The sequence below is a fragment of the Bombyx mandarina genome, chromosome 06 (assembly GCF_030267445.1).
Source record: "Bombyx mandarina strain Sakado chromosome 06, ASM3026744v2".
Lineage (NCBI taxonomy): Eukaryota > Metazoa > Arthropoda > Insecta > Lepidoptera > Bombycidae > Bombyx > Bombyx mandarina.
This window is the reverse complement of record NC_143213.1, coordinates 11747683-11774719: the sequence shown is the minus strand read 5'-3', so window position 1 is coordinate 11774719 and position 27037 is coordinate 11747683. Positions and strand designations below refer to the sequence as shown.

The 27037-nt window shown below is 38.8% G+C and overlaps 1 protein-coding gene across 7 annotated transcripts; it reads right to left on the bottom strand.

Moving 5' to 3' along the window:
- Nucleotides 1-1858: 1858 nt before the first annotated feature.
- On the bottom strand, nt 1859-25661 carry Kal1 (anosmin-1 Kallmann syndrome 1). Of its 7 annotated transcripts, none has more exons than XM_089728389.1 (10): nt 25508-25661; nt 21583-21970; nt 14258-14444; nt 13356-13554; nt 9212-9396; nt 7387-7529; nt 5201-5345; nt 4378-4525; nt 3018-3093; nt 1859-2315 (listed from the first exon to the last, which is right to left on the bottom strand). In XM_089728389.1, exons 2-10 carry the CDS (start codon nt 21754-21756, stop codon nt 2148-2150), a joined length of 1425 nt encoding a protein of 474 aa, XP_089584515.1. In that variant the 5' UTR covers nt 21757-21970; nt 25508-25661; the 3' UTR covers nt 1859-2147. The 7 variants fall into 7 exon arrangements, with proteins under 7 accessions (XP_089584515.1, XP_089584512.1, XP_089584513.1 ...); XM_089728386.1 differs by having other exon boundaries at nt 25429-25658; XM_089728387.1 differs by having other exon boundaries at nt 21583-21797; nt 25429-25658.
- Between the last annotated feature and the right edge of the window lie 1376 nt (nt 25662-27037).

The following is a 27037-nucleotide window of genomic DNA, read 5'->3' as shown; positions in this document are numbered from 1 at the left end:
AGGAGAAGGCTGACCTTCTGGTCAAGCTCTTTGCCTCATACTCGACTTTGGATGACGGAGGAGCCACGCCGCCTATCATCTCCCGGTGTGACAGCTCCATGCCTGAGATTCGCATCACACAGCGTGCGGTCAGGCAGGAGCTTCGGCTTCTTGATGTCCATAAGTCGAGTGGGCCAGATTGCATCCCCGCAGTGGTTCTAAAAACATGCGCCCCTGAATTGACACCCGCGCTAACGCGTCTATATCGCCTCTCGTACAATACCAACAGGGTTCCGTCTTCATGGAAGACTGCTTATGTCCACCCTATCCCCAAGAAGGGTGACCGGTCGGATCCCTCGAATTACAGACCTATCGCGATAACTTCCTTGCTTTCCAAGGTGATGGAGCGAATCATAAACATCCAACTTCTTAAGTATCTTGAGGATCGCCAGCTGATCAGTGACCGGCAGTACGGTTTCCGTCACGGTCGCTCAGCTGGCGATCTTCTTGTATACCTCACACATAAATGGGCTGAAGCCTTGGAAAGCAAGGGCGAGGCTCTCGCTGTGAGCCTTGACATCGCGAAGGCCTTCGACAGGGTCTGGCATAGGGCACTTCTATCGAAGCTTCCAGCATACGGGATCCCTGAGGGACTCTGCAAGTGGATCGCTAGCTTTTTGGATGGGCGGAGCATCACTGTCGTTGTAGACGGTGACTGCTCTGATACCATGACCATCAACGCTGGTGTTCCACAAGGTGCGGTGCTCTCCCCCACGCTTTTCATACTGCATATCAATGACATGCTATCTATTGATGGCATGCATTGCTATGCGGATGACGGCACGGGGGATGCGCGATATATCGGCCATCAGAGTCTCTCTCGAAGCGTTGTACACGAGAGGCGATTAAAACTTGTGTCTGAAGTGGAGAACTCTCTGGGGCGGGTCTCCAAGTGGGGTGAACTGAATTCAGTTCAGTTCAACCCATTGAAGACACAGGTTTGCGCGTTCACTGCGAAGAAGGACCCTTTTGTCATGGCGCCGGACTTTCAAGGAGTAGCCCTGCAGCTTTCCGCGAGTATCGGGATTCTGGGGGTCGATATTTCGAGCGATGTCCAGTTTCGGAGTCATTTGGAAGGTAAAGCCAAATTGGCCTCTAAAATGTTGGGAGTTCTCAACAGAGCGAAGCGGTATTTCACGCCTGGACAGAGACTTGCGCTTTATAAAGCGCAGGTCCGACCTCGCGTGGAGTACTGCTCTCACCTCTGGGCCGGGGCTCCCAAATACCAGCTACTTCCATTTGACTCCATACAGAAACGGGCTGTTCGGATGGTCGATAGTCCTGCTCTCGCGGATCGCTTGGAACCTCTGGGTCTACGGAGGGACTTCGGTTCTCTCTGTGTTTTATACCGCATGGTCCATGGGGAATGCTCTGAGGAATTATTCGAGATGATTCCCTCATCTCCTTTTTATCATCGCACCTCCCGCCATCGGAGCAGAGTTCATCCATATTATCTGGAACCGCTGCGTTCATTGACAGTGCGTTTCCAAAGATCTTTTTTGCCACGTACCATCCGGCTTTGGAATGAGCTCCCCTCCACGGTGTTTTCCGAGCGCTATGACATGTCCTTCTTCAAACGAGGCTTGCGGAGAGTTCTTTATGGTAGGCAGCGGCTTGGCTCTGCCCCTGGCATTGCTGACGTCCATGAGCGACGGTGACCACTTACCATCAGGTGGGCCGTATGCTCGTCTGCCTACAAAGGCAATAAAAAAAAAAAATATATATATATATATATATATATATAAATAGAACAAGTGAATAATATTTTCACTTCTTATCAATTACCTATCCTTTGAGATGAAAAATAAGTAAAGAATCATTTCTGTTTTGCAATTTTATTATTCCATATTGTAATAAATAAAACAAATTAAATTCTAGAATTAAGTCTTTTTATAATAATGATTCCGTATACATTTATTTACTTGGTTAGTTACGAAAACAGTCTTAATCTCATTTTGTTGCAATTTTACTCAATTTAAATATATCTAAGTTTCAAAATAACTTGTCTATGATATCTATACATTTAATGTCAAAGTTATTAAGTAGAATTAGTACTATTAATACATCTTATAAATGTTACTATTATAATAAAAAAACGAAATTTGAAATTACGAGTCACACGTTATGGCTGTAACATTAACTTTTCTTTTAAAATACTGACATCCAGGAATTGTTATAACGAGCTCTGATTCTGGTATTTTATTCTTCCAGGATCTGTTCACATTTACTTTATAGCTGCAGTGGTAATCCAATTCATAGAGTTCAAACGTAGATTGCTGAAATTTCAGAATACATTATATAGCTGTATGTTTTACTATTTTGACAAACCTATATTTTTTTGGGGAGTGAGGGATCAATGGTGCGAAGGCCTTTTCAATTTTATCAGTACGGGTGGGCAAGCACAGGCTCTGCCAGGAGGTCAACCTATCCGATAAAGTAAAATTAGTATTTTGTTTTTGCTAATATTTGTTTGTAGATTTTTTGTGTTGTTTGTACCTTCAAATCTACGCACACTTGCACTGTACAAAATAGGTATTTCCAAGGACCTTACCCTTATTTCGAAGGAACCTTACTTTACGTATGTAATTAAACATGTGTTAATTTTGTAAAACACACTATATACAGTATTGTATATAGTGTGTTTTACAAAATTAACACATTTTAATACACTTATAAACAAGAGATATGAAAAAAACGAAGCTATTAACAAAACAGACTGCACAGTTATTTTATATGAGTAGGAAGACATACTAATTCTTAAAGGTCCCATTTATGCTTTTAAATTTACTGGTAGAGGTGAATTATTTTGGATTCAGTTTAGAAAATTAGGTCTTAAGTTTGGGAATTTTAACTCTACGGCAACATTGCTTGTCTTCCCACCGCCTTTCCATTTGTTGCTATGTTCATTTTATTCGTAATGTGAGCACCGAGCACTTTTTGAATTATAATAGAATAAGATTTGGAAAATCAATAATTACCGCTGTGGTCGCCGCTAAGTCTTTCATGGGTTTATCTGTTTTATTGCATTTTATAGTTTTCCAATGGACGTAATATCTGAAAGAAGTAATTAAAACATTAATTGGCATAAATGACCTTCGATTAAGTTTAAAAATAAGCAGGCTGTGTAGGCATAATCATAATCTGCGAACTAGGTCTGAATCGATCACATAAAAAACTTAAATCGCGTAAAGTAAAGACGCGATTTCATTTGATATCGTTAACTGAAAACGCGACTGAAAAATTTCCCAGTCGCGTTTTTTAGATAAGTGTGCTCGACTGTTTCAAATGCTTTCAATTTATTATTGAAATAATCATGTTTATGTACCGTATTACCGAAATAAAGGTAACTTTATGTTAAGTTGCTTTCAGAGTATTTTTGCGGATATTAATAAAGTACCTAGTCATAGATTATATACCAATATGAATTGTTGCAACGTGTATGTACTTATCTTAGTACGCTTAGTACTTTATGTGGGGGTTTTTGACACTGTAATTCCTAATCGCTTTATCAAAATATTATATTACTAATCCCAATCATAAAACATACGTAACTGGGAAAAATACTCAACACAATAAAAATGAATGTAAATAGGCTTTATTACTTAAAGGCATTTTGTGGGATCGAATTATGAAAGCGTTGGTATGTTTGTCGCTCTTAGCAAACAAAGATATTTGAAGAATGATTATAAGAAGTAATATATAAGAATGGTTATAGTTTGAAAGTATGTAATTGAAGAGTTATTTGTTAACAACAATCAACATATAATCGATGATGCGTCTTACTTATCGTAATATGATTGCCTTATAGGTCTATTGGCAGATTACCTTGGCTACTATTAATGGTAGACAAGATCGCTGATATCCATCAGGGACGCTGATCATTCACTATCGGAGGCAGGGGTCATCGCCCGTCAGACATTGAGACCAATAAAAAAACATGCAGTTAACCAACCCATAGCATGGGAGAAAATCAGTTGCATAATATGAAACATTGGTTTCAGTTGATTAATTCTTAGTGGATCGTACTATAATATTAACATTCACGGCCTTGGCTTCTACTATCTTCAACCATCGAGTCCCACATAGGTATCCCGCGCGCCCCCGTAGACGAGGGAACCTCATAGGAGGTTCGTCACCTGGCCCGAAATTTAAAATTGGCTCTGCCCCTGGCATTGCTGAGGTTCATGGGCGACGGTAACCACTCACCATCAGGTGGGCCGTATGTTCCTCTGTCTACAAGGGCAAAAAAAGGCCCACCCACAATCGTACAATACTCTTTTCAGAATTCGATCCCGTATCTAAAAATATCAGGCTTTCGTTGATATTTCATATAGTTACCTTTCTTGTGACCTTCCGCCATTGTTTCCACTAGGCACCGATTCCCATGAAATTCTCGCTTTCAGTCTTTGATTGTTCCAAACAATTTTATTCAACTTCAAACCCTTTATATATTTGTCACGTCTGACTAAAGATTCTGGTACAGAATCTGAGACAAAAAGAGAAAAAAGATCAAAGTCGATTATGATGTCATCAAGTATACGAGTAAGTACTCTGGAGTATATAAGCAACCATAAATATGTACTCTCGAGCTTTCTAGAGACACCTAGAATTCAAACCAATCACTAGCTAGGATTGGAGGATTTTTTTTATACACGCATTTTGATAATACGAGCAGAAGAGATATTTATTGTAGTAATTCACAACCTGTTTTGTTGCGGCACATTTCAACATGGAGAACTTGCTGACACTAGCCCTAGCAAGACCATTGCTTCGCTACTACCACCGGCTTGGAATAGCGACCCACTGATAGGATCCGGCGAGAAACTCAGTGGGTTGTGGCTATGGGCTAGGTTAGATATGTACTCTTCCTAATTTTTTTTTTTAAAGACCCCATAGACGTCTACAACAAAAATGCGCCACCCACTTTGAGATATAAGTTCTAAGGTCTCAGTATAGTTACAACGGCTGCCCCGCCCTTCAAACCGAAACGCATTACTGCTTCACGGCAGAAATAGGTACGACGAGTTCGACGAGAATATGGTACAGAAAATTACTGTTCTGTTGACTTATTCGTAGTGGACAGCGAGGAAGAGACATCGACTTAAAAATCTAGATAAGATAGCTAGCATACGATAGCTAACAACATTTCTTTCACACTCACCATTTCCTACAGAACCAGTCGTGTTGTAAAATACAGATGCCTTATCGCTTCTCAATTTACCCAAACCAAATTGACTGATCGTTTGAACTTGCAAAAAGTACATAGAATTCGGTTGTAAATCTTTTATTTCGATGTGGTTTTGATCCTGGAATCAATCTTCAGTTTTATTAAATTTAAAAGCCAATCCTACCGGACTACCAACATAAATACTATTATTAGTGCAATTATTTTGGCCAAATCATGATGAGACGTAAGACCTATTTTTACTGTATACCTAGTCAGGTCATAAGTATTGTCACACAGTAAAAACTTTTCTTTTAGAATACTGGCCACAAAAAAGTTTATTGAACTCGAATTTCAAATTGTTCATGAAAATAAAAATAGTATACATTTAGAATTTCACTCATTTTTAAATATGGAGTGGACGCTTAAAGAAGACCGTGTTGCAGTAATTGCGTTGCATCGTTGCGGTTACGCGCCAATTAAAATTTTTAACATACTGAAAATTTTGAATATAACCAAAAGATTCGTTTATCGTACCATCAAACGATACAATGAAGACTCTAGTGTAGATGACAGGTCAAGAAGTGGTCGTCCTCGGTCTGTTAGGACTCCAGCAGTGATAAAAGCTGTGAAGGCGCGAATTCAAAGAAATCCCAAACGTAAGCAGAAACTGTTGGCCCTTCAGATGGTGTTAAGCAGAACCACGGTGAAAAGGGTGTTAAATGAAGACTTAGGGCTTCGGGCATATCGAAGAAAAACAGGACATCGTTTGAATGCTCGTCTAATGGACCTGAGACTGAAGAAATGCCGCGCTTTGTTGAAGCGGTACGCGGGAAAAAAATATCGGGAAATTCTTTTTTCGGATGAAAAATTTTTTACCGTAGAAGAGAGCTACAACAAACAAAATGATAAGGTGTACGCACACAGTAGTGAAGCAGCGAGCAACCGCATTCCGCGTGTCCAACGAGGTCATTTTCCATCCTCGCTCATGGTATGGTTGGGAGTTTCTTATTGAGGCTTAACAGAGGTACATTTTTGTGAGAAAGGTGTAAAAACGAATGCAGTTGTGTATCAAAATACAGTCCTGACGAACCTTGTGGAACCTGTTTCTCATACCATGTTCAATAACAGGCACTGGGTATTCCAACAAGCTTCGGCGCCAGCTCATAGAGCGAAGAGCACACAAGACTGGCTGGCGGCGCGTGAAATCGACTTCATCCGGCACGAAGACTGGCCCTCCTCCAGTCCAGATTTGAATCCGTTAGATTACAAGATATGGCAACACATGGAGGAAAAGGCGTGCTCAAAGCCTCATCCCAAGTTGGAGTCACTCAAGACATAGTTGATTAAGGCAGCCGCCGATATTGAGATGGACCTCGTTCGTGCTGCGATAGACGACTGGCCGCGCAGATTGAAGGCCTGTATTCAAAATCACGGAGGTCATTTTGAATAAACTTTAGTGTCATAAGAATCTATGTTTTGTTAAGTTCATTTTGGTATATGAATGGTTGCATAATGAATAAACTTGTTTCAATTATTTTACATTAAACATGTGACAGAATTTATGACCTGACTAGGTATATTGCTACAATTTTATATTGCTGTCATGACACATGTAATTAAATTATTTAACAGAAGATGCGGGGATCTGATCGCTTTGATCTGTTACCATTACTTCATTATAAATAATGTGATAAGAGGTCTGCCATTAGGGGCGTATGTAGCAAAATCTACTAGATCCATTTTGATTGTTTTTAGTTTTATGTAACGGACACTTGATCAATACTAAATTGAAAAAAACTTTCTAATGCTGTTTTCACTTAACATTAACTGACTATAACATGACTACAATAGTAATACGATTAAAATACATACCAAAAAAAAATAGTCCGATTCGAATTTATTCTTATGAAGTGAAGGAGTTTTTGTGTAAAATGAATTTTAAATATAATTGCGCTCTTTTTTAATAGCCGTTAAAAATATAATAACCGAATAGAAAACAGTAATCATAACCAATTTTGCGGTCACCAATCTACATTATAGATCGGTATTTACCACCTATACGATCTCAGGATCGTGATAACGACCAATCCAATTTTAAAAAGATATTAGAATAATCATTTTTTCGACAATGTTCTTTTTTTTGCTATGAGAATTACACGAATCATTTTATAATTCCAAACCTTTGAAACAGTCTGATGATTGACAAGAACGGAATCTAGCTCTCCACCCAATCCTCGTACTCGTCTACTCCAGAATACCTTGTAGCGCATCACTGGCAGATCAGAACGAGGCTCCTTCCATTCAAGTCTTACTGTCATCGTTCCTGAACAACAAATTGCTTAAATTTACTACAACAAAAAAAGCAGATTACAACAAAAAACAAAATCAGATTTTATTAAAAAAAAAACTTTTTTTATTATTGCTTCGATAGTTGGACGAGCTCACAGCCCACCCGGTGTTAAATGGTTACTGGAGCCCATAGACATCTATGACGTAAATGCGCCACCCACCTTGAGATATAAGTTCTAAGGTCTCAGTATAGTTACAACGGTTGCCCCACCCTTCAGGCCGAAACGCATTACTGCTTTACGGCAGAAATAGGCGGGGTAGTGGTACCTACCCGTGCGGTCTCAGAAGAGGCCCTACCACCACTATAGTAATAACTATGACATTTCATTAAATTGTAAAAGGTATGATTTTGCTTAGCAACGAACAGTGTCTGTTCGCGTTTTCAAATCAAGAACCTTTACTAAACAAATCGATGAATTTTGCTTCCAATCCAAAAAACATAATATCCATTGAAGGCGAAGTAGTTCCAAGAACGGACGTAGCTAATCTTCGTTCTATAATTAGGCCGGAATGCATTGATTATGGCCTCCACGATGCATCAAATTTGATTGGCAGTATTTCTGTTAATTCTTATAATTTTACTGGAAGTCTTCAAGGAAAATAATAGCTTGTTATATGAAAAACGTATATCATGTAATCATTTGTAATTAACTATTCCCGACAACTAGTTAGTATTTCGCTTTAGGGTTCAAAAGCTACAACGTGGTGCGAATGTTACGCGGAAACAGATAATAATATGTTCATACCTAAATAATGACTGTAGAAAAATTATAAAATACTAGCTGACCCGGCAGACTTCGTAGTGCCTCAATCTATAAATAAATGACCTAAACTTTTGTATAAAATAAACTTAAAACAAACAAAAGGAATCCATCCGACGGGGGACACATCAAAGGAAAAATAAAATTATTATTTTTATTTAATTCCGAGCATTTTCTTATTTATCTACCTTTTAAACCTTTTCTGGACTTCCACAAATAATTCAAGAACAAAATTCGCCAAATCGGTCCAGCCGTTCTCGAGTTTTAGCGGGACTAATGAACGGCAATTCATTTTTATATATTATTATATAGACTTTAAGTACCTAAATAGCATAATTGTTACAAAACTGTTCTAGTTTTCTCGTAGCCCTTACGTAGAATATGTCACTATTTAGGATTCCCTGTGTTATGGGCCCCAGAGACTGATAAAGGTATTTATTTTTATTTATTTATTTATTACACTTCATGTAAAATTAACATTTGCAGACTTAATGCCTAAGGCATTCTCTACCAGTCAACCAAAGGTAGTGCAGAGTAAATAGTGATAGGTGCAATGAAATTTATATTAAGTTACGAATACATACGCAAAAATGTATATATACAATCAGATATACATATACATACATACATACATACATATAATAGTTTGTACAGTATTAAAAGGAATATATTAATAAATTTCCTTAACAAATAACTTTATCTTAATAAGTTCATGAAATACACATACATAGATAATATTAACCAGACAAAGAGAAAACAAACCTGTTCATAGCACGACTGTTTGCCCGATGTGGGAATAAAACTCACGACCCTCAGCGTGACAGTCAGGGGTGCTAACCGCTGCACCACCGAGTCAATCAGAAAATTAGGAATTCTAAAAACATTTTATGACTACCGTTATCCATTCTCAGTGGTCGAACTCTCAATTTCTTCGGCATAGGAGGAGGACGGGGTCCACGACGTGGTGTAAATGGAGGACTGGGATCGGAGAACCCTCGTGTACCAGCTGCGCTAATAGCAGCAACACGGAACCGATACCAGCGACCTGGTTTCAACAGATTCCTCAGCGAAACCTTTGTCCTGTAAATATTAACAGTAATGATAATTAATGAGATAATCCCAGAATATTAATGAGATATTTTTTTTGATGGATGGACGAGCTTATAGCCCACCTGGTGCTTAGTGGTAACCGGAGCCCATAGACATCTACAACGTAAATGCGCCACCCACCTTGAGATATAAGTTCTAAAGTCTCAGTATAGTTACAACAACCACCCCGCCCTTCAAACCGAAACGCTTCACGACAGAAACAGGCGGGGTGATACCTACCCGCGATCTACTCTACCCGTACTTAGCATTGAATGACAATGTCTTAAAAGTCTTACGCAACCACTTTAAGACACAGTGAGAGCATCCTCTCCTCCCTAAAATATTTTTAGGGCTAGCGTTAGCACATTTTCTAAGATTGAGCCCGTCCGAGCGTATAGGTAAGGAAAAAATCTCTAAAATCTATTGTCAACCTACACGGCTAGCTATCACTATCCTGCGTATTTCTGCCATTTAACATTGATACCTTTTGGTCTACGGTAGGTATATGATGAACATAATATATTATTATTTCCACCTCCTATCTCAATACGGCAGCATTCACTTTGTGATCTAAGACCCTTTGTATCCGTTTAACATCAAACCGTGAGCCGACGTCTACGTGTCTAATCCGACAAAAGAATTAACGAAGGTCGGCGTATAACTAATCTATGAAGTATTTTCTACAAGTTAACGTGTTTATGTCGAGAATAACACGGCTTTTTTATCATTTAATTGCTGTATCTGGCAGCGAGTCATTACTATTATACAATCCTCTTGGCTGAGCCTTTGGTCGCCCACCTGTCCTGGGGAAATCCATCAAATGAAAAAAAAAAACTACAATCCAAATGAACATGAGGTAAATACCTGATTCTGGATATTGCTTCTATGTATCGATAACATTGAAGCAATATCCAGAATGCTAGTGCCCCCATATGTAGGTCCACAATAAGCTTTAGCACAAGTAATTGCGCTCATGTTATTATTTCATCGTAGAATGAGTTTTTATTATATGTAATTAATAGCTGCCCCAATATTCGAATTGCAGTATAATCTAAATAATTCTATGATGACATCACTGTAAGGTACAGGGAGAAGAGGTCGGCCGAAGAAGAAATGGATGGAGTGTCTGAATGACGATATGAGAGAGAGAGAGGAGTGAGTGTTGAGATGTCGGCTGATAGAAGAGAATGAAAGAGGAAAATTAGCTGTGCCGACCCCACCTTTTTTTTTTTTTTTTTTTTTTTATTGCTTAGATGTGTGGACGAGCTCACAGCCCACCTGGTGTTAAGTGGTTACTGGAGCCCATAGACATCTACAACGTAAATGCGCCACCCACCTTGAGATATAAGTTGTAAGGTCTCAGTATAGTTACAACGGCTGCCCCACCCTTCAAACCGAAACGCATTACTGCTTCACGGCAGAAATAGACAGGGCGGTGGTACCTACCCGTGCGGACTCACAAGAGGTCCTACCACCAGTAATTACGCAAATTATAATTTTGCGGGTTTTTATTTTTATTGCACGATGTTATTCCTTCACCGTGGAAGTCAATGGTGAACATTTGTTGAGTACGTATTTCATTAGAAAAATTGGTACCCGCCTGCGGGATTCGAACACCGTTGCATCGCTATATACGAATGCACCGGACGTCTTATCCTTTAGGCCACGACGACCTAGTGGGATAAGGTGGAGAAAAAGAAAGATGACATCACTGTAAGATCCCTTAGCTGCCTACCACACACAATGCTTTATGAACACACGCTATCCACTTAGAATGCAAATATTCATGGAAAGCAGTCGACGTCGCCCCAATAACGTCATTTCGGATCCTCCCGATCCACTAACAGTGCTTTTAGGTACCTCAAGCATCGGTCATCGTTCGTCGCAAGCGACGGGTTCGACGAGTAAATTAACCCTCACACAGCCCACTGAGTTTCTCGCCTTATCTTCTCAGTGGGTCGCGTTTCCGATCCGGTAGTAGATTCTGCGAAGCACGGCTCTTGCTAGGGTTCGTGCTAGCAACGTCGTCAGGTTTGCGCCCCGTGAGCTCACCTACTAGTTAAGGTTACGCTGAAATAGCTTCTCAAGGCTCTCAGTTTAAGTAGGAAAAAAAAAAAGCAAATATTCCATTAGGCCGGCTAGAAATAGTTTTATACGAGTATGCTTCATGCAGATTTTCATAGGACTAAGTAATAGAATTAGAAGTTTATGTAGTTCGCCTTCAATCGTTGACATAGTTTGTAACTGAATTTCCAAGTGGCGAATCTGACAAACCTCCAGCTAAACTTGAGTAATAAGTTCATGAACTTTAATTAATGAAAGTTCTATTTGGATTTCAGGTATTGATTTTTATCATATTATCTCTCGATAGGAGGGTGAATAATTTTGTATCATCAATGGTGTATAATTAAAATAGTTATAGTCGTACATCCCATAAGCAGTGACCAGGCTGAATGCAACAAAATAATAACAGACTTATTTCTTACAAATACCTTTTCTATTTCTTAAATGTATTAGTAATGCGTTTCGGCTTGAAGGGTGGGGCAGCCGTTGTAACTATACTGAGATCTTAGAATTGATATCTCAAGGTGGGTAGCGCATTTACGTTGTAGATATTTATGGGCTCCAGGAACCACTTCATACCAGGTGGGCGGTGAGCTCGTTCCTAAGCAATAAAAATATCTAATAATAATACAGGTGCACTACTGAATTCTTAATTAACTGTAAGCGGATTTGGCAGAGTATCGGCAAAGTGCCAACAATGCTCGCGGTAACGTGACAAATGTAACAGTTGCTAACGCATCCGGATAACAATGTACAATTTTAATTTATTAAATAAACTAATGCGGTCTCTGCAACTGTCGTTTTATTTTCCAAGCCAACTCCCAGTTCGCAATCCCCTGTAATCTCACTAGAGATCTTTTGCATCATTCCTCTGAACCTTGAAGCTTCTTTATCAAAAACTGCTCGTATTTACTAATCACATGTTGAAACATGAGATTCTCTTTATAAACTAAGACGCTGGACGGAAATAAAACCGTTTAAAAATAGGATAGGCTACATAACCCAATGTAATAAGTCACTAGTAAAAAAAGTATAAAGTGTTTTTTAAAATGGTCTTTATGTAGGTATTTCTTCTGAAATACATGTTCTTAAAATTCCTAATAATAAGCCACACAATTTTTCCACTACTACCAAAAATATCAATTAGCTATTGAATAACAACACTAATAACTATTAATCTTTCTAATTATGCAAGCATGAAAACTTTGAGGAAAACCATATCTAAATATAAAGTTTGTTTATCACTTACAACACTGCATACGCAGGTTAGTTTTCAACACATATCTAAGTGCTAAAGTGGAGCAATTTCTACTTACATACCTCGCTATGAAATACCCTAGATAAGAATGATAATTTCAAATTAGCTGAGGCTTGTTATTGCAGTATTGGTTTTTTTCTCATTAGTCCTTTTATGTTTATTTTGAACCACATTAAGTACTATGTGCCTTGGGAGGGAAGCACTCAAAGGAATTGTTTGAGATGGTCTTCTTTTTATTAGCGCCATCCACCATTGGAGCAGAATTCATATATGTATTTTTTTTTATTGCTTAGATGCGTGGAGCTCACAACCCACCTGGTGTTAAGTGGTTACTGGAGCCCATAGACATCTACAATGAAAATGCGCCACCCACCTTGAGATATAAGTTCTAAGGTCTCAGTATAGTTACAACGCTTGCTCCACCCTCAAACTGAAACGCATTACTGCTTCACGGCAGAAATAGGCAGGGTGGTGGTACCTACCCGCGCGGACTCACAAGAGTCCTATCCTATCCTACCACCAGTTTTCTATATGAAATGCTCCTCTTCACGGTCTTCCTAGATGCGATGACATATCTTTCTTCAAACTAGATATTAAAAACGTTGATGTGATGCGAATGTATACGAACCTGTTAGTACGTAACATGAGATTCCAATCGCCAAGCCTAGACTGCTCGTATTTAGGGCCCAAATGATGTTGTTCCTCAAGCAGGTAAAGGACTCGTCCTGGAACAGCCCTTGCTGTGTCTCCTACGCCGTCTGACCAGCGCAAAACGACGGCTCGTCGCTTCTCCTTTGGTTCTTCCATTGTAGGAACGGCTGGAAGACCTGGAGTGATTGTTGGAATAAATACATTACTGAACCCAGTCTGAAGGTTTTCTTTAATGTACTTGATGGACAAGCTGTGCCGGTGCAGCTGAGCTGTGTCCCGTTGCTACCTATTGCAACAAAGTTTTTTGATGTGACATTACGATGAACTTATACGAAAGCTTCTTTTGGTGCCATGCTTTGGTAGAAGCATTATTAGAAGCATTTTGGTTTAGTGGTAAGCAGCGGCTTGGCTCTGCCCCTGCCATTGCTGAGGTCCTTGGGCGACGGTAACCATTCACCATCAGGTAGGCTGTATGCCGGTCTGCCTACAAGGGCAATAAAAAAAAAGAACTAATTTAATGGATTCGCCCACTGGCACCTAGCTCCACTTTGTCGGTTACTGGCACAGACACGGTTACTGGCTATATTTATTTATATATATTATATTTAAAAAAAAGAGTCTAATATTTAAAAAAATAAAACATGCCCGCTGAGTTTCTTGCCTGTTCTTCTCAGAACGGAGTTTTGTGAATTGGCGGCAGTTCTTTTTGACGTTCAACAAGTATGTACATTCATTTATGATGAATAAAATTTTGTTGATTTGATTTGATTGATAGAAAGATAAAGTATCCCTAATTACCATGGACGTGAGTGCTTTAGTTTGAAGAAGTCGGAATTGCACATCCGTACCTCAATACTATGTTCTGTTGATGGAACTAACCTGGTAAAGTCAACAAGTCTAAAGGTTCACTGCAAGTAGAACCGCATCCGTGGTGACAGCACCTCTGTGTGCCGTCGCATTGGGAGTCGGAGTTGCAGGCCTGCACGCATGCGGCTTCCCACTTCGGCGTGTCGGAGACGGGGCATGTTCCCGGCTTGTGCTCTTGATTCCGACATTGGGAACGACACTGTGGCGAAAAAAACGACTATTTTAAACGCTCCTAAATTATAACAATTTAGATGAAACCGGTGTTCTAAATTCGGCTAAAAATCATTAATCAGTTTCATTTTGTATATTATATTTTTACTAATTAAAAATCTCCGGTGACCACTTAATTCCAAGCGGGCCATAGACCTGTTCAATAATATACGTAAAAAAAATGATAAGCACACGTTCGTCCAAGCTAAATTTTATATCATGTTTTGTGAGGCAACTACACCTACTTACTATAAGAGAGACAGTGAATTTACTTCTAAAAAAAATAAATACCACGAAATCAGTGAAGTCGAAAAATTATAGATATAAACTCAGTACTAATTTCAGACTTTTTTGAACTATTTATAAATAAACATAAATATAACCAAATTTTAATTTTCGTGAACAGCGCACAATTCGTATGAAGAGATTCATTCATTATGTAAAATTCCGTTCAAGTGAATTTTTCTGCTTAATTAGTAAAACACGATTAGCATCTTATCATTAAGTACTCCTTCAGGTTTTCTTTGAACTTACGTGACTCATTGCTTTGAGCATAACGTTTTTGTATTTCTAAATTCTATAGAACAATGGATGTTCATATTTCAATTTTTTTTATTGTTGAAAGTTTCTGTTTTCTTTTCTCATGGGAATGATTAGTTGTATTAAAGTTAAAGTTCCTAAAATAAATATGACTATTAGGGAAACCTTTTAAGTCATAATATTCGACATGGTATTATGCTTTAGATTTTACGTTCGACACTCGCGTCAATTTAAAGAGGATTTTAATCTCCTATATTTCGAATATACTACATCCGAGACATCTCGAGACATCTTATGTGGTCGTCGTGGCCTAACGGATAAGACGTCCGGTGCATTCGTGTTGAAGCGATGCACCGGTGTTCGAATCCCGCAGGCGGGTACCAATTTTTCTAATGAGATACGTACTCAACAAATATTCACGTTTGACTTCCACGGTGAAGGAATAACATCGTGTAATAAAAATGAAACCCGCAAAATTATAATTTGCGTAATTACTGGTGGTAGGACCTCTTGTGAGTTCGCACGGGTAGGTACCACCGCCCCGCCTATTTCTGCCGTGAAGCAGTAATGCGTTTCGGTTTGAAGGGTGGGGCAGCCGTTGTGACTATACTGAGACCTTAGAACTATATCTCAAGGTGTGTGGCGCATTTACGTTGTAGATGTCTATGGGCTCCAGTAACCACTTAACATCAGGTGGGCTGTGAGCTCGTCCACACAGCTAAGCAATAAAAAAATAAAAATGAAACTGGAAATATATATAGTTACTACATCCGAGACAAGTGTAAGCATTTCATTTCAATATATAAACATTAAAGATAAACTCTTCATTTAATCAATGCTTTTAAATAAAAGGGCAAAGTCCCCCATTCATTAAGAATACATTTATCTCAGGGTCAAGACCGCTGAAGATTTACATACATGTAACTCAAAGTCGACAAGGACAAGGTAAGGAATGTGCTTATCAAAGGAAGTGTGAAAGTAGCCCCGGTGATTGACAAATTAAGGAGCTGACGGTTAGCGTGGTATGGACATGTGATGCGTAGAGAGAAGATGCATGTGACTAGGAGATGTATGGAAATGGATGGAGTGTGGGAATGACGATATGGAAAAGAAAGGAGTGAGTGTTGTGGTGACGGCTGATAGAAGAGAATGGAATAGAATAATTCGCTGTGCCTACCCCTCCTAGTGGGATAAGGTGGAGACAAAGAGAGAACTCAAAGTCGACACCGCTGTTAGATTATAACAAGACGTGGTCATCTCTCAATATTAGGCAAATAGTAAGGAGAAAGAAAATAAAATGTTTTGGTTTTCAGAACTTCTCTGCATAGCAATCATGCTTTGCAGCTTAAAGTTTATTAACTTTCAAAATAAATAATAACTTGGTGTCTCGGAATAGTTTCTGATGTTTCAGATGTATTTGCCTTGTCGTTTTTATGAGGTTCGATAGCCGTTTCACTCCAAGAGGGAATTTTTGTCAGAGGTGATTCATAAAAACATATATTGAAACAGCAGACTGTATTTAAATTGATAATAGAACTTAATTATAAAAAGTGAGCACACATGGCACGTCAAGCCCGAGGATTGAAGCGGCCAAAGGGTTTCTAGTACAACCCTTTATTCTGCGGGTCCATTGTATAATTTAATTATGACGCATAAAGGCTACATACAGGGTTTTAATAGGATCAACCAAAAAGTGTTTTGTAAAATTGTTTCTATCTAATAGCGAACGTTCTCATTATTTTGAATTTCAATACTACTTACTAACCTTTAAACCCGAAAATACTCGAGAGCTAAACAAGTTAGTACATTAATAAACAATATTTTTTTATGGCATAAAATTATAGGCCTCCGTAACTCTTATCTGTTGGTATGTGGTTGGTCATATAATTATAACTTTGTAGTTAATTGTTTTAGTTGAAGAGCATACTTGGAACCTACACAACATGAAACAAGACAGTGAAACAAAACAGACCAATGCTACTGACCTTAGGTCATCTGATAAGCAAACAAGTCTATTCGTTTTTATGACTAAAAAATATCTTCTTTATTTTCTAAGTCACTAAAGTTTTAGTCATGAAATTCGTTCTAAGCAATTTATTAATATAAATATTTTTTAATATAAAATATCAGTTGAGGAGAAATTTTTAAGTGTGCTTACTTTATTTTAACTTAAATCTGTGGAAGGAATGTTTGAGGAATGAATGAAATTACAAATAGGCAGAATGGTGGTCACTACCCGTGTGGGCTTAAAGTACTCCATCCGCAAATTCTTCACGCTGGTATAATATTAAAGAAAACACCACTGCTTATTCCTCAATAAATTCCGCCTCATTAAATTCGCTTGTTAAGACATCCACGAGAGAAGATGGGTTGTGCTATTTATTGTAGGGTCCTAGGACCACACCACACAACCAGCATGAGCGATTAAAATTTCTATTGAAAAATAATCCACATTTTTCATATCGTTAGAGTGCGTTTTGATAACAATTATGGGAAAGGATCGTAAAAGTCTTGACACAAAATTAAGTATTTTTGGAAACTGGGGATAAGGCAAAAATGCATTAGATATTTCAATATGAACTTAATGTTTTGTTGTTCTCAAATTTAAAACCGCCCGTTAAAAATGAACGTTTTGAAACATTCGCGCACGTCCTTATTCTGTGGTCTCAAATTAAGAGCAAGTAAAAAATCCAAACAAGACTCCTGTCGACTACAACTTCGGTTCAAGGATTCAGCTCGTTAACTCGACAGTCGCAGCAGATACGATCGGTAACGATTGTCTTTTGTCAACGTAACTTTCAAGCTTCATAAAACGCTTTTGCGGTCCATAAAATATCTTCCGGGGCCGTTCCGAAGGAATTCCCAGTTTAAGAACGACATTTTAAATTTTGTAACCGTCTTGATATTGTTTCGTTGCATTCATTAGCCATACTATTTTGTTACTTGTTTCGTTGTTTCGTTCGAAGCGATTGTTGAATCGTGATCATTGTTATTACGACTTGTTTTTTTAAGCCGTCTTTATCTCGATTTTCTGTATAGGCCTTGTTGCTATTAACATTAACAGTTTGAAGTTTATTATGTTTTTTTTTTTTGGCTTGTTCTTATAGATCAAGGGTCACCAATTAGTTTCGCGCGGGGTCCATTTTAAGGAATGAACCATTGCAAATGTAATTACAGAAATCACAATGGCGTTTTTTTTAACATATCAATGAGAAACATGTAATTTTTCATGTCCAACTATCTGGCTGAAGGTTGCAGTAAAATTGGTGCACGAAGGAATGACATGGTGAAATAAAATCGAATTAAATAGTAACATTTATCGATTTGCACTATTAGTTGTGGTGTTGCTATGAGCTCGCACGGATCAATACTACCAACCTTTCTATTTTGGTCGCAAAGTCATATGGGCTTTAGAACATTTTGTTATGCAAACTTTTTTTTTTTTTTTTTTTTCGGGGGGAAATCCTCATGGACTACCTCCGCCTGGGGAAAAGCGAAGGGGCGTGCCGGACTCCTACCGGCTAAAACCACCCCGGTGTCCACCCACACGTGCGCGCAGGGCCGCGGGAATCCAAATTCTTCCGCAGCCCCACACCAGTGCTGGCCCGGTCTATCCAGGCCTCGTCTCCTGCACGGAGTAGTGAGGCGTTCAGCTACTCCGTGCATCGCCTCAGAGGCACGCGCCGACACCCGCATGCCCCTCCGTCTCAGGTCCATCGAATAGGGGGCGAGGGCTTTCCCAAGTCCCTCGCCCCTGGACCCATTCATGGGGGGCGGAAAAGAGCGTTGTCCGCCCTTGTCCTACGCCCGGTGCGCCTTCTGCGGCCGGGAAAGGGAGTCGAGATCTCCCTCTCCCGTTCTGCAGTTTCCTTCTGCGACATCACGTCCTCGCAGAAGGACACCACCGCGTTCCACGACTCTGCGCTGCCGACCATCCTCCGCACTACGGCCGGCAGCGACAGATCGCTTCCTACTTCATTTGTGAGGACACGGCGCTGCTCCTCCCAAGCTACACACTCGGCGAGCGTGTGTTGCGCCGTGTCCTCCCCGCAGTGGACGCAGTGGTGGCACCGAGCGTCCGGCTCCCTGTCTATGCGGCACAGGTACTTGCCGAAGCAACCGTGCCCCGACAGCACCTGTGTCACCCTAAACGACAGGGATCCGTGCCTTCTCCCGAGCCAGTCGTCGAGTACTGGCCGGATCGCCTCGACGGTTGCGAGGCCGGCGGTAGGGCGCAGAAGCCTTTGCCGCCATTCCGCCACCAAGGCCAGACGGAGCTCCTCTCGGCGCAGCGCGATCTGCCGCTGAACCAGCCTCGAGCCCCGTGCCCGCTCTTCCTCGCGCCATCGATATAATGACGCGAGTACTTTCGCCTCTAGGTCCCATGGCGGGGATCCGGCCAGGACGCAAGCCGCCTCGTAGGAAATCGTGCGGTACCCGCGGATGACTCTGACGGCCATCACCCTCTGCGGCTTACGCAGAATGGCGAGTGTGCTGGCCGTCATGTCCATCGCCCACACAGGGGCCCCATACAGGGCCATGGACCGCACGATTCCCACGTACAACCGCCTACAGGCGGCGCTCGGGCCCCCCAAATTGGGAAGCAACGTTGAAAGCGCGCCCGCTGCACCCATCAGCTTGGGCACCAGCCGCCGGAAGTGGGGCCCGAATTCCCATCGGCTGTCGAGCACCAATCCCAGATACTTCATGGTGGACTCGACAGCTATCCGGGTCCCACTTACCACGATGTGTGATCCCGGCGCCGGCGCACGTCGGGGGCCATGAAACACCATAGCCTCCGACTTGTTTAGGGCCACCTCCAGGCCCAGGCGCCGTTGTTATGCAAACTAAGCCAAGAAAAAAAAAGCTGATTGTGGAAAATGTAGTTTTTTTTTAATACATATTAAGGTAGGCTTTGGATTCGACTTTGGTTTCGGAAACACTCCAAATTTGTTAATTACGTCTTTATTCGTCCGGTAATTTTGTACATAAAATTATCATAGCCACTTATATTTGCACAATTAAACGCATTAAGCCATTTAAGTGTCAAATTAATTAACAACTTACATACCTACAACAAGTCAAAAGACATTCCCTTCTGAGACAATCACATAAATAACATTTTCTTCCTCACTTCAATAATTGAGCATGAGAACATTCTGTTCACGATTGAGTTCAATGTTCTCTGTCGTAAGAGGAACGTGAGAAAACTTTCCATGTCCGACAATTAATGAGAACTTGATGTAATTGAACGGCTAATATTGAAAGAAAATAAATTAATCTAATACCTACTAGAAGCAGCCGAACATTCGTCGATCCAACTAGTCAAGTTTTTATTGATTCTATTACATTTAAATAAAAACAATATTAGCTTAAAAGTTATTTAAATAAATCATAAATATATGATTTATTCATGATATTCATAAATAGTTTTAGTCTTTACTCAAAAAATCAAAAGAAAGACACATGAATCTACATAAAAGCAATATTTCATTGAGATTCAACCCTACATCCTACATACCAAGAAAATATCTATTCTTTATCCATTGACTATTTTCCAGACTGATCGTCTTTTATCTTTAAAATAATAAAAAAATACATCATATGAGTCGTCTATTATCAAAGGTGGCAATCTGTGCATTTGGACAAAAAAATGTTATTGATATGTCAATACAGATTGATTTGAATATAATCGTCTCCTTCAAAGAATACGGTTCAAAACCTGCATTAAATAAAGGTTAATAGTTAACCTGTTATTTATCTAAGATGTCGTTCCGAAGAGTTTTGTGACTGCCAATGGAATACAAAGTCAATAATTCGTTTTTCTGATTTACCAATACTATTCAAAAGTCAGATTGCCGGCTTTGATAATAGACGACTCATATATGAGTAATGTATCGTGATCTGATAATATTAAATCAATATGTGTGCGTGCAGCCTCGCCCTAAATAATTTATGAAGGCAGTTATATTTATTGCATTCGGAAATACTGGTTTTTAATTGACGGTTCTTTAACTGTTTGCCCTAAAACACATTTAAGGTTTTCACAAAGAGCAAATATAAATAAATCGTTTGAGTAATGTTTGATTAATAATTCAAAGGTGAGGTAAGAAACGGTAATTCTCAACTAAATTCATTCTATAATTAATTTTGAATATATAATTGTTATTTCTAGATTATTTTCATTTATCATACCAGGTCCTCTATTTTTATTAAACAATACATTTTCTTCAAATAAATTTCCCATGTAAAGGTTCGAATATCCATTGGTTGATAAAACTAATTTATACGTATTGTATCGCCTTGGTTAAATATCATAATATTTTAGTTATGGTAATTTTCTCAGCAAGTGATTGTTGTAATCTTCTGTTTTTGGCCGATAGATATCTAATTACTGTGGTTGAATCATTCGAAAATAGTGTCGATAAAAAAAATATTAAAATACTATTTTCATAGAATAAAACCTCACAAATAATCTTCAGAACAATACAATTTTACTTGTATTCAGTTTCGATTTTGAAAAATACTTTTAAATGGCGTCGAGTCTTTGATAAAGAGTAAACAATAAGAATATTTGTTGAACTCACCGTTCCTTTAGTTTCCTTATCCCTGTCAAAGCACATCAGATCGCATCTTGTCTTTGATAAAGCATTAGGTTGCATTCTCGAGTATCTCCGCGCCCTCGCTTGGATCGCAGGAACGAGAGACGCCACCACCATCACCGTCAACAGTCTCATCAGCATTTTTGAGCTCATTTTCATCAAACACAAACAAGTTTTGTTTCTAGCACATTTCGCATTCACTACGAAAACGATTTAGATCACTTAGATCACAACTTAATTCATAACTACAATCTGATCGATTTAGATCACAACTTAAATCACATCTACAATCTGAACGTCCATTTGTATTTCAAATATTACGTTTTGTAGGTAAACTATTATTCCGCTGACTATGAGCAAATCTATTTTCTGCCTAATTTATTTGCGGAACAGATTGTTAAGTTCACTTACGGCATGTTTTTGCCGCTGTAGGCAGATGAGCGTATGACCCACCTGATGTTAATTGGTTACAGTTGCTCTTGAAAAACACTTATACTAGGGGCAAATCTAAGTCGCTGTCTACTAATCATCATTAAATACCTCATTATTCAAACCGCATTACATACATTAACATCCTCTACGAATAAATTTGGGTGTATTTTATTGATTGCTCAGTCCAGCCCACTGAGTTTCTCGCCGGATCTTCTCAATGGATCGCGCTTCGGATCCGATGGTAGATTCTGCGAAGCACTGATTTCGCTAGGGTCAGTGTTCATAACACTCCGGTTTGAGCCCCGTGAGCTCCCCTACACACGTAAGGGGGAAGCTGAAATAGCCTCTCAAGGCTATCAGCATAGGTAGGAAAAAAAAGAGCACCGAGACCAGTACTCTACTTTTTCTTCTTCTTTGTCTCCACCTTATCCCACTAGGTGGGGTGGGGTCGGCACAGCGAATTACTCTATTCCATTCTCTTCTCTCAGCTCATCTCAACACTCACCCCTCTCTCTCTCCTATAGTCATTCACACACTCCATCCATGTCTTCTTCGGTCGACTTCTTCTCCGCCTACCTTGCACTACCATTTCCATACATCTCCTAGTCACATGCATTTCTCTTCTACGCATCACATGTCCATACCACGCTAACCATCCGCTCTTTAAGTTTGTCAATCACGGGGGCTATTTTCACACTTTCTCTGATATACTAATTCCTTTAAACCAGTAAGTTACTCTACTTAAATAGCTTAAATTCCACAAGCGATAAGAGCTTTGCATACGCCATTTGTACAAATTTTTACTGTAATTAGATAGAAGAGCTCACAGACCTGCTACTGATATTTTAACAAAAACCTACGAATACAACGTGAATGGTGTCACCCAAACTTGGATCTGAGGTAGTATTCTCTATTGTATTGCAATATAAGGCGGTGATCGCATACCAGTACTTTTGATAAACGGCCTATTAATTTATGATCTCTGCGCGTCTAACAGGCGTCTTAAGTCTGTGGAATGCCCGCTATGTATTTTTTTATTCCCTTTGTATCGTTACTCATGGAAGTCAGTAATGACAGTCGCGCGATCCAGTCGCTATCTACCTCTGGGCATACTTCGCAAATCAAATTTGAAGAACATTTTCTGGGTCTGCGGAGGGACTTTGGTTGTGTTTCCCGACGGCTGTGACATGTCCTTCTTCAAACGAGGCTTGTGGAGGGTATTAAACGGTAGGCAGCGGCTTGGCTCTGCCCCTGGCGTTGCTGACTTCCATAAGCGACGGTGAGCACTTACCATCAGGTTCATGAAGTGACCCACTTCAAGTGGGTTGTACTTCATGGTGGGTGAAACATTCACCTTGTGATCTATGGCGCCTATGCCTTCTTGTGATCATGTACCATCAAATAAGCCGTGAGCAGGATCCATAAAAAACCTAGGCGCTTCAACTTTGAAGAGCACTGTAAAGTTTGGTTTTTTGTTAATAAAGCAAACATTTTTTTATTTTTTTTATTTGATTGAAGTTATTTTCATCTCTAATTCAAGTCTTGCATGCGATCTAATTCTGTTGCTAAATTAAATCTAAAACTGATTTCGGTTATTCACTGGATCTATTCAAAAGTTCATATTTCTTTTATACTTTTCTTGCCCTAGATGCTTATCTATATTATATATAATCGTCAATTTCATCGATGTTTAGGATTGTATATGTGTTGCGTTATGTCCTCTAAAACATCGATAGCCTCAAAAAATATATTTAAATACTTAAAAATACAACATCACAATGAGTATCACGTATTAACAATTGATTTTATAAATAAATTTTGAATGTGTCATTAGATGTTAGACATACAAATATACTATAATGCTGATTGTTTCTAACAATAATAGGGTATTATTGTTTTTTTTAAACTGCTTTAGAATTAATCCGTATCGCAAAAAATACAAATATCGAGTATCGAAATTTACAGACGTTGATATTAATCGATATTTTTGAATCAATGTTAACATCGATCATCCCTACCACGAATAAGTACACAGACGAATAAAGATACAACCCGGTTAATGTTTCCATAAAAACATAAAGTCTTCAAGTTTGGTAGCTTGTTGCAGCTGCTATTGTCAATGTCATTGACAGTTTTAAAAAGATTAGACAAATCTTTTCCTCATCAAACAATAAGATCGTTTGTGAAAGCAATTTTTTTTTATTGCCCTTGAGGCAGACGAGCATACGGCCCACCTGATGATGAGTGGTTACCGTCGCCCATGGACTTCAGCAATGCCAGGGGCAGAGCCAAGCCGCTGCCTACAAAGTCTGGAAATTCTTTTTTTTTAAACTTACACGTATGAACTGTGTTGATTTCTCAAAAAACGATATCAAAAAAAATATATAATTCAAACATTTTTAATACGAATTCAAAAAGAAAGTCCCTCAAGTAAATGATTATTAATTTCTTATGTTAACAAGGCGTTGCTCTTTTATCGCATACATTGCAATTAGCGATTAAATAACAATACCAACTTAAAGGTTATCAACCATATATTATAGTATTAAGATAAGAAAAAAATACTACTAGTACGAGTAATAAATGCACATCGACTCTTGTGCGAATTTCAATCTTATATTTAGGTATTTTTTTAAATAGCGCCGTTGTCAATCTTGGAATGCCTAATTTTGGGTAATTTATCGTCCCATATGTCCAGCCCTTGGCGACTCAGGCTTATGCAGTTCCAGGTATAATTTTCTGTTTTGAGTGATTATGTCTATATTTGACATCAGTATTCACAATTTAGGATTTATTTTTCACATATTGATTTATTCACATATGGATTTAAACATATTGACAGAGAATACATTTAGGCAATTTAATCTCACGTTGCTTTAATCAACAACAAAAAAAAAACGATTTAGGGGTTATTTTTTTATCGTCAGTAAATGTTATTTAAGACAAAAACCGATGAATGAAATTATGTTATCCTGATTTTCAGTAGAATTAATATTTATTTGATAGAAAATTTCTTGTTTTTGCTTACTAACCTTAATTTTAATTTATTTTATTTGAATCGGTTGAGCATGAAAAGATAATTCTTTAATTTTCAAGATATGTATGAGTTCGCACGCTCTATAACAATCGAACAACTTAAGTTTTGCGATCTGCACTGTATTATAAAATTCTGAAGAGACATACTAATAAAGAAATAAATAATAATACTTCTCTCCTGAAATGACTACAAGAGAATATTTAAAAAAATGAAAAGTTTTCTTGACAAAATCATTTTTTGGTTTCGGATTAAATTGATACCTTTGAATGCATTAAAAGTAATACTAAGAAATTCTAAATTATTTTGTAATCTTCGAACGCATCAAAATATCGATAACAAAAAAGTTTATTTGTAATAAATACCATATAATTATACCGATAAAACAATAAATGGTCCATAAATGTAACTACTTCCTGCATCGAAACACTAATCCGGCTTCACCTTAAAATCTCGTGTGATGATCGATTATATTTTAATCAATTAAAACCGTAACATAATCGATATCGATGTCATTGACCCCGTTGGAGTTACGACGGGCGATAGTCGTCTATATCGTCTGAAATGCGCGGCGGCACTGACGTCTTGTGACTGCGCTTGCGATGCTCGTCGCTACGACGCTTCGTGTTCCAACTTCATTAATTCACATCGATGATGCTTTCCTGTCTGAATGCGAATGACGGAAGGCTGCTTTTGCCGGCCGGTTTCCTAATAAAAAAGTAATTGTCAAGCGCTATCAGCAGCTTCAATAGAGTGTTCCGTACATATTTAAACTTTGATAGAATTGATTTCGACACCCGCTAAGGTAAATCAATCGGACAGAATCGAGTCGTGTTGATAATAATGATAATAATGATGATTTATACTATATCAGACAAATAAATTATAAAAAACATCTGACCATTTTGGTCTTTCCGTGGATTTGTTTTCAACTTTCACGGCAATATGTATTGTTAGTATTTAACGGGTTCTTACTAAAATTTTCAAATTAAGCGAATTCCGGATATTTTGAAGCTCTTGGAAGCACCGTGATCACTGTTAGAAGATCATACTGAAGAACTAGATTTTTGTCGTTCGGGGCTTAGAAAACCATAAAATATTCCAAAAGTCTGAAATAGTTAACCGAGATAAAATCATAAAAATGCTTTTTTTTAATTCATTGACGGATAAATGAGGTCATGGTTCATTTGGTGTTAAGTCGTTACCTGATCCCACATATGTCGTACCGTGAATACCATCATTAACCTTGAGACATAATCCTCCCTCCTTGCGTCGTATTCATCATTGCTGAGGGTCGTGACCACCCTTTTGTATCACCTTGATCCTACCTATGTCTAAGTCTCAATTATATGTAACGGCTGTCTCTTCACGTAGTCCCTTCGATCCACATCACAGATCGTCTCACAAATACACCCTGTCACCAGTGTGCTTAGTGCGAGTTTCATAACGTTCTCGATAGCGTAAAAGTTGACTCAAATTTGTATGCAGTTGGAACAGCGCCCCTAGCGGCAAGCGTAGGCAAACGTTCCAACTCCATACGGATTTGCTTTTTAACTCCATTTTTTAACTTTTACGCCATGGAGAACGTTAAAAAACACGTACTAAGCACACAGTACTGTATATAGGTACTAATTATATTTATGCGAGTGTGATATTTATTACACGACGTTATTCTTTCACCGCGTAAGTCATTCGTGCAAGCGTACTGATTTCGTATGTCTTTTACAAAAATTGGTATATGCTTGCGAAATTTGAACGTTGGCACTGTCGCTCCGCCCGATAAATATAGACCGGGTGTCTTATATTTTAGGCTACGATGATTTCATAAGCAAATAAAACAAATAAAAAATCAGATATTTAGAAGTATATAAGTTAAGAAATACGAACGATCTCACGGCTCGGATAGTACTTAGATAAATTTGTTTGCTCATAGTTAACGTGCAGAAACAACAGATTGAAGCTTGATAAAATATA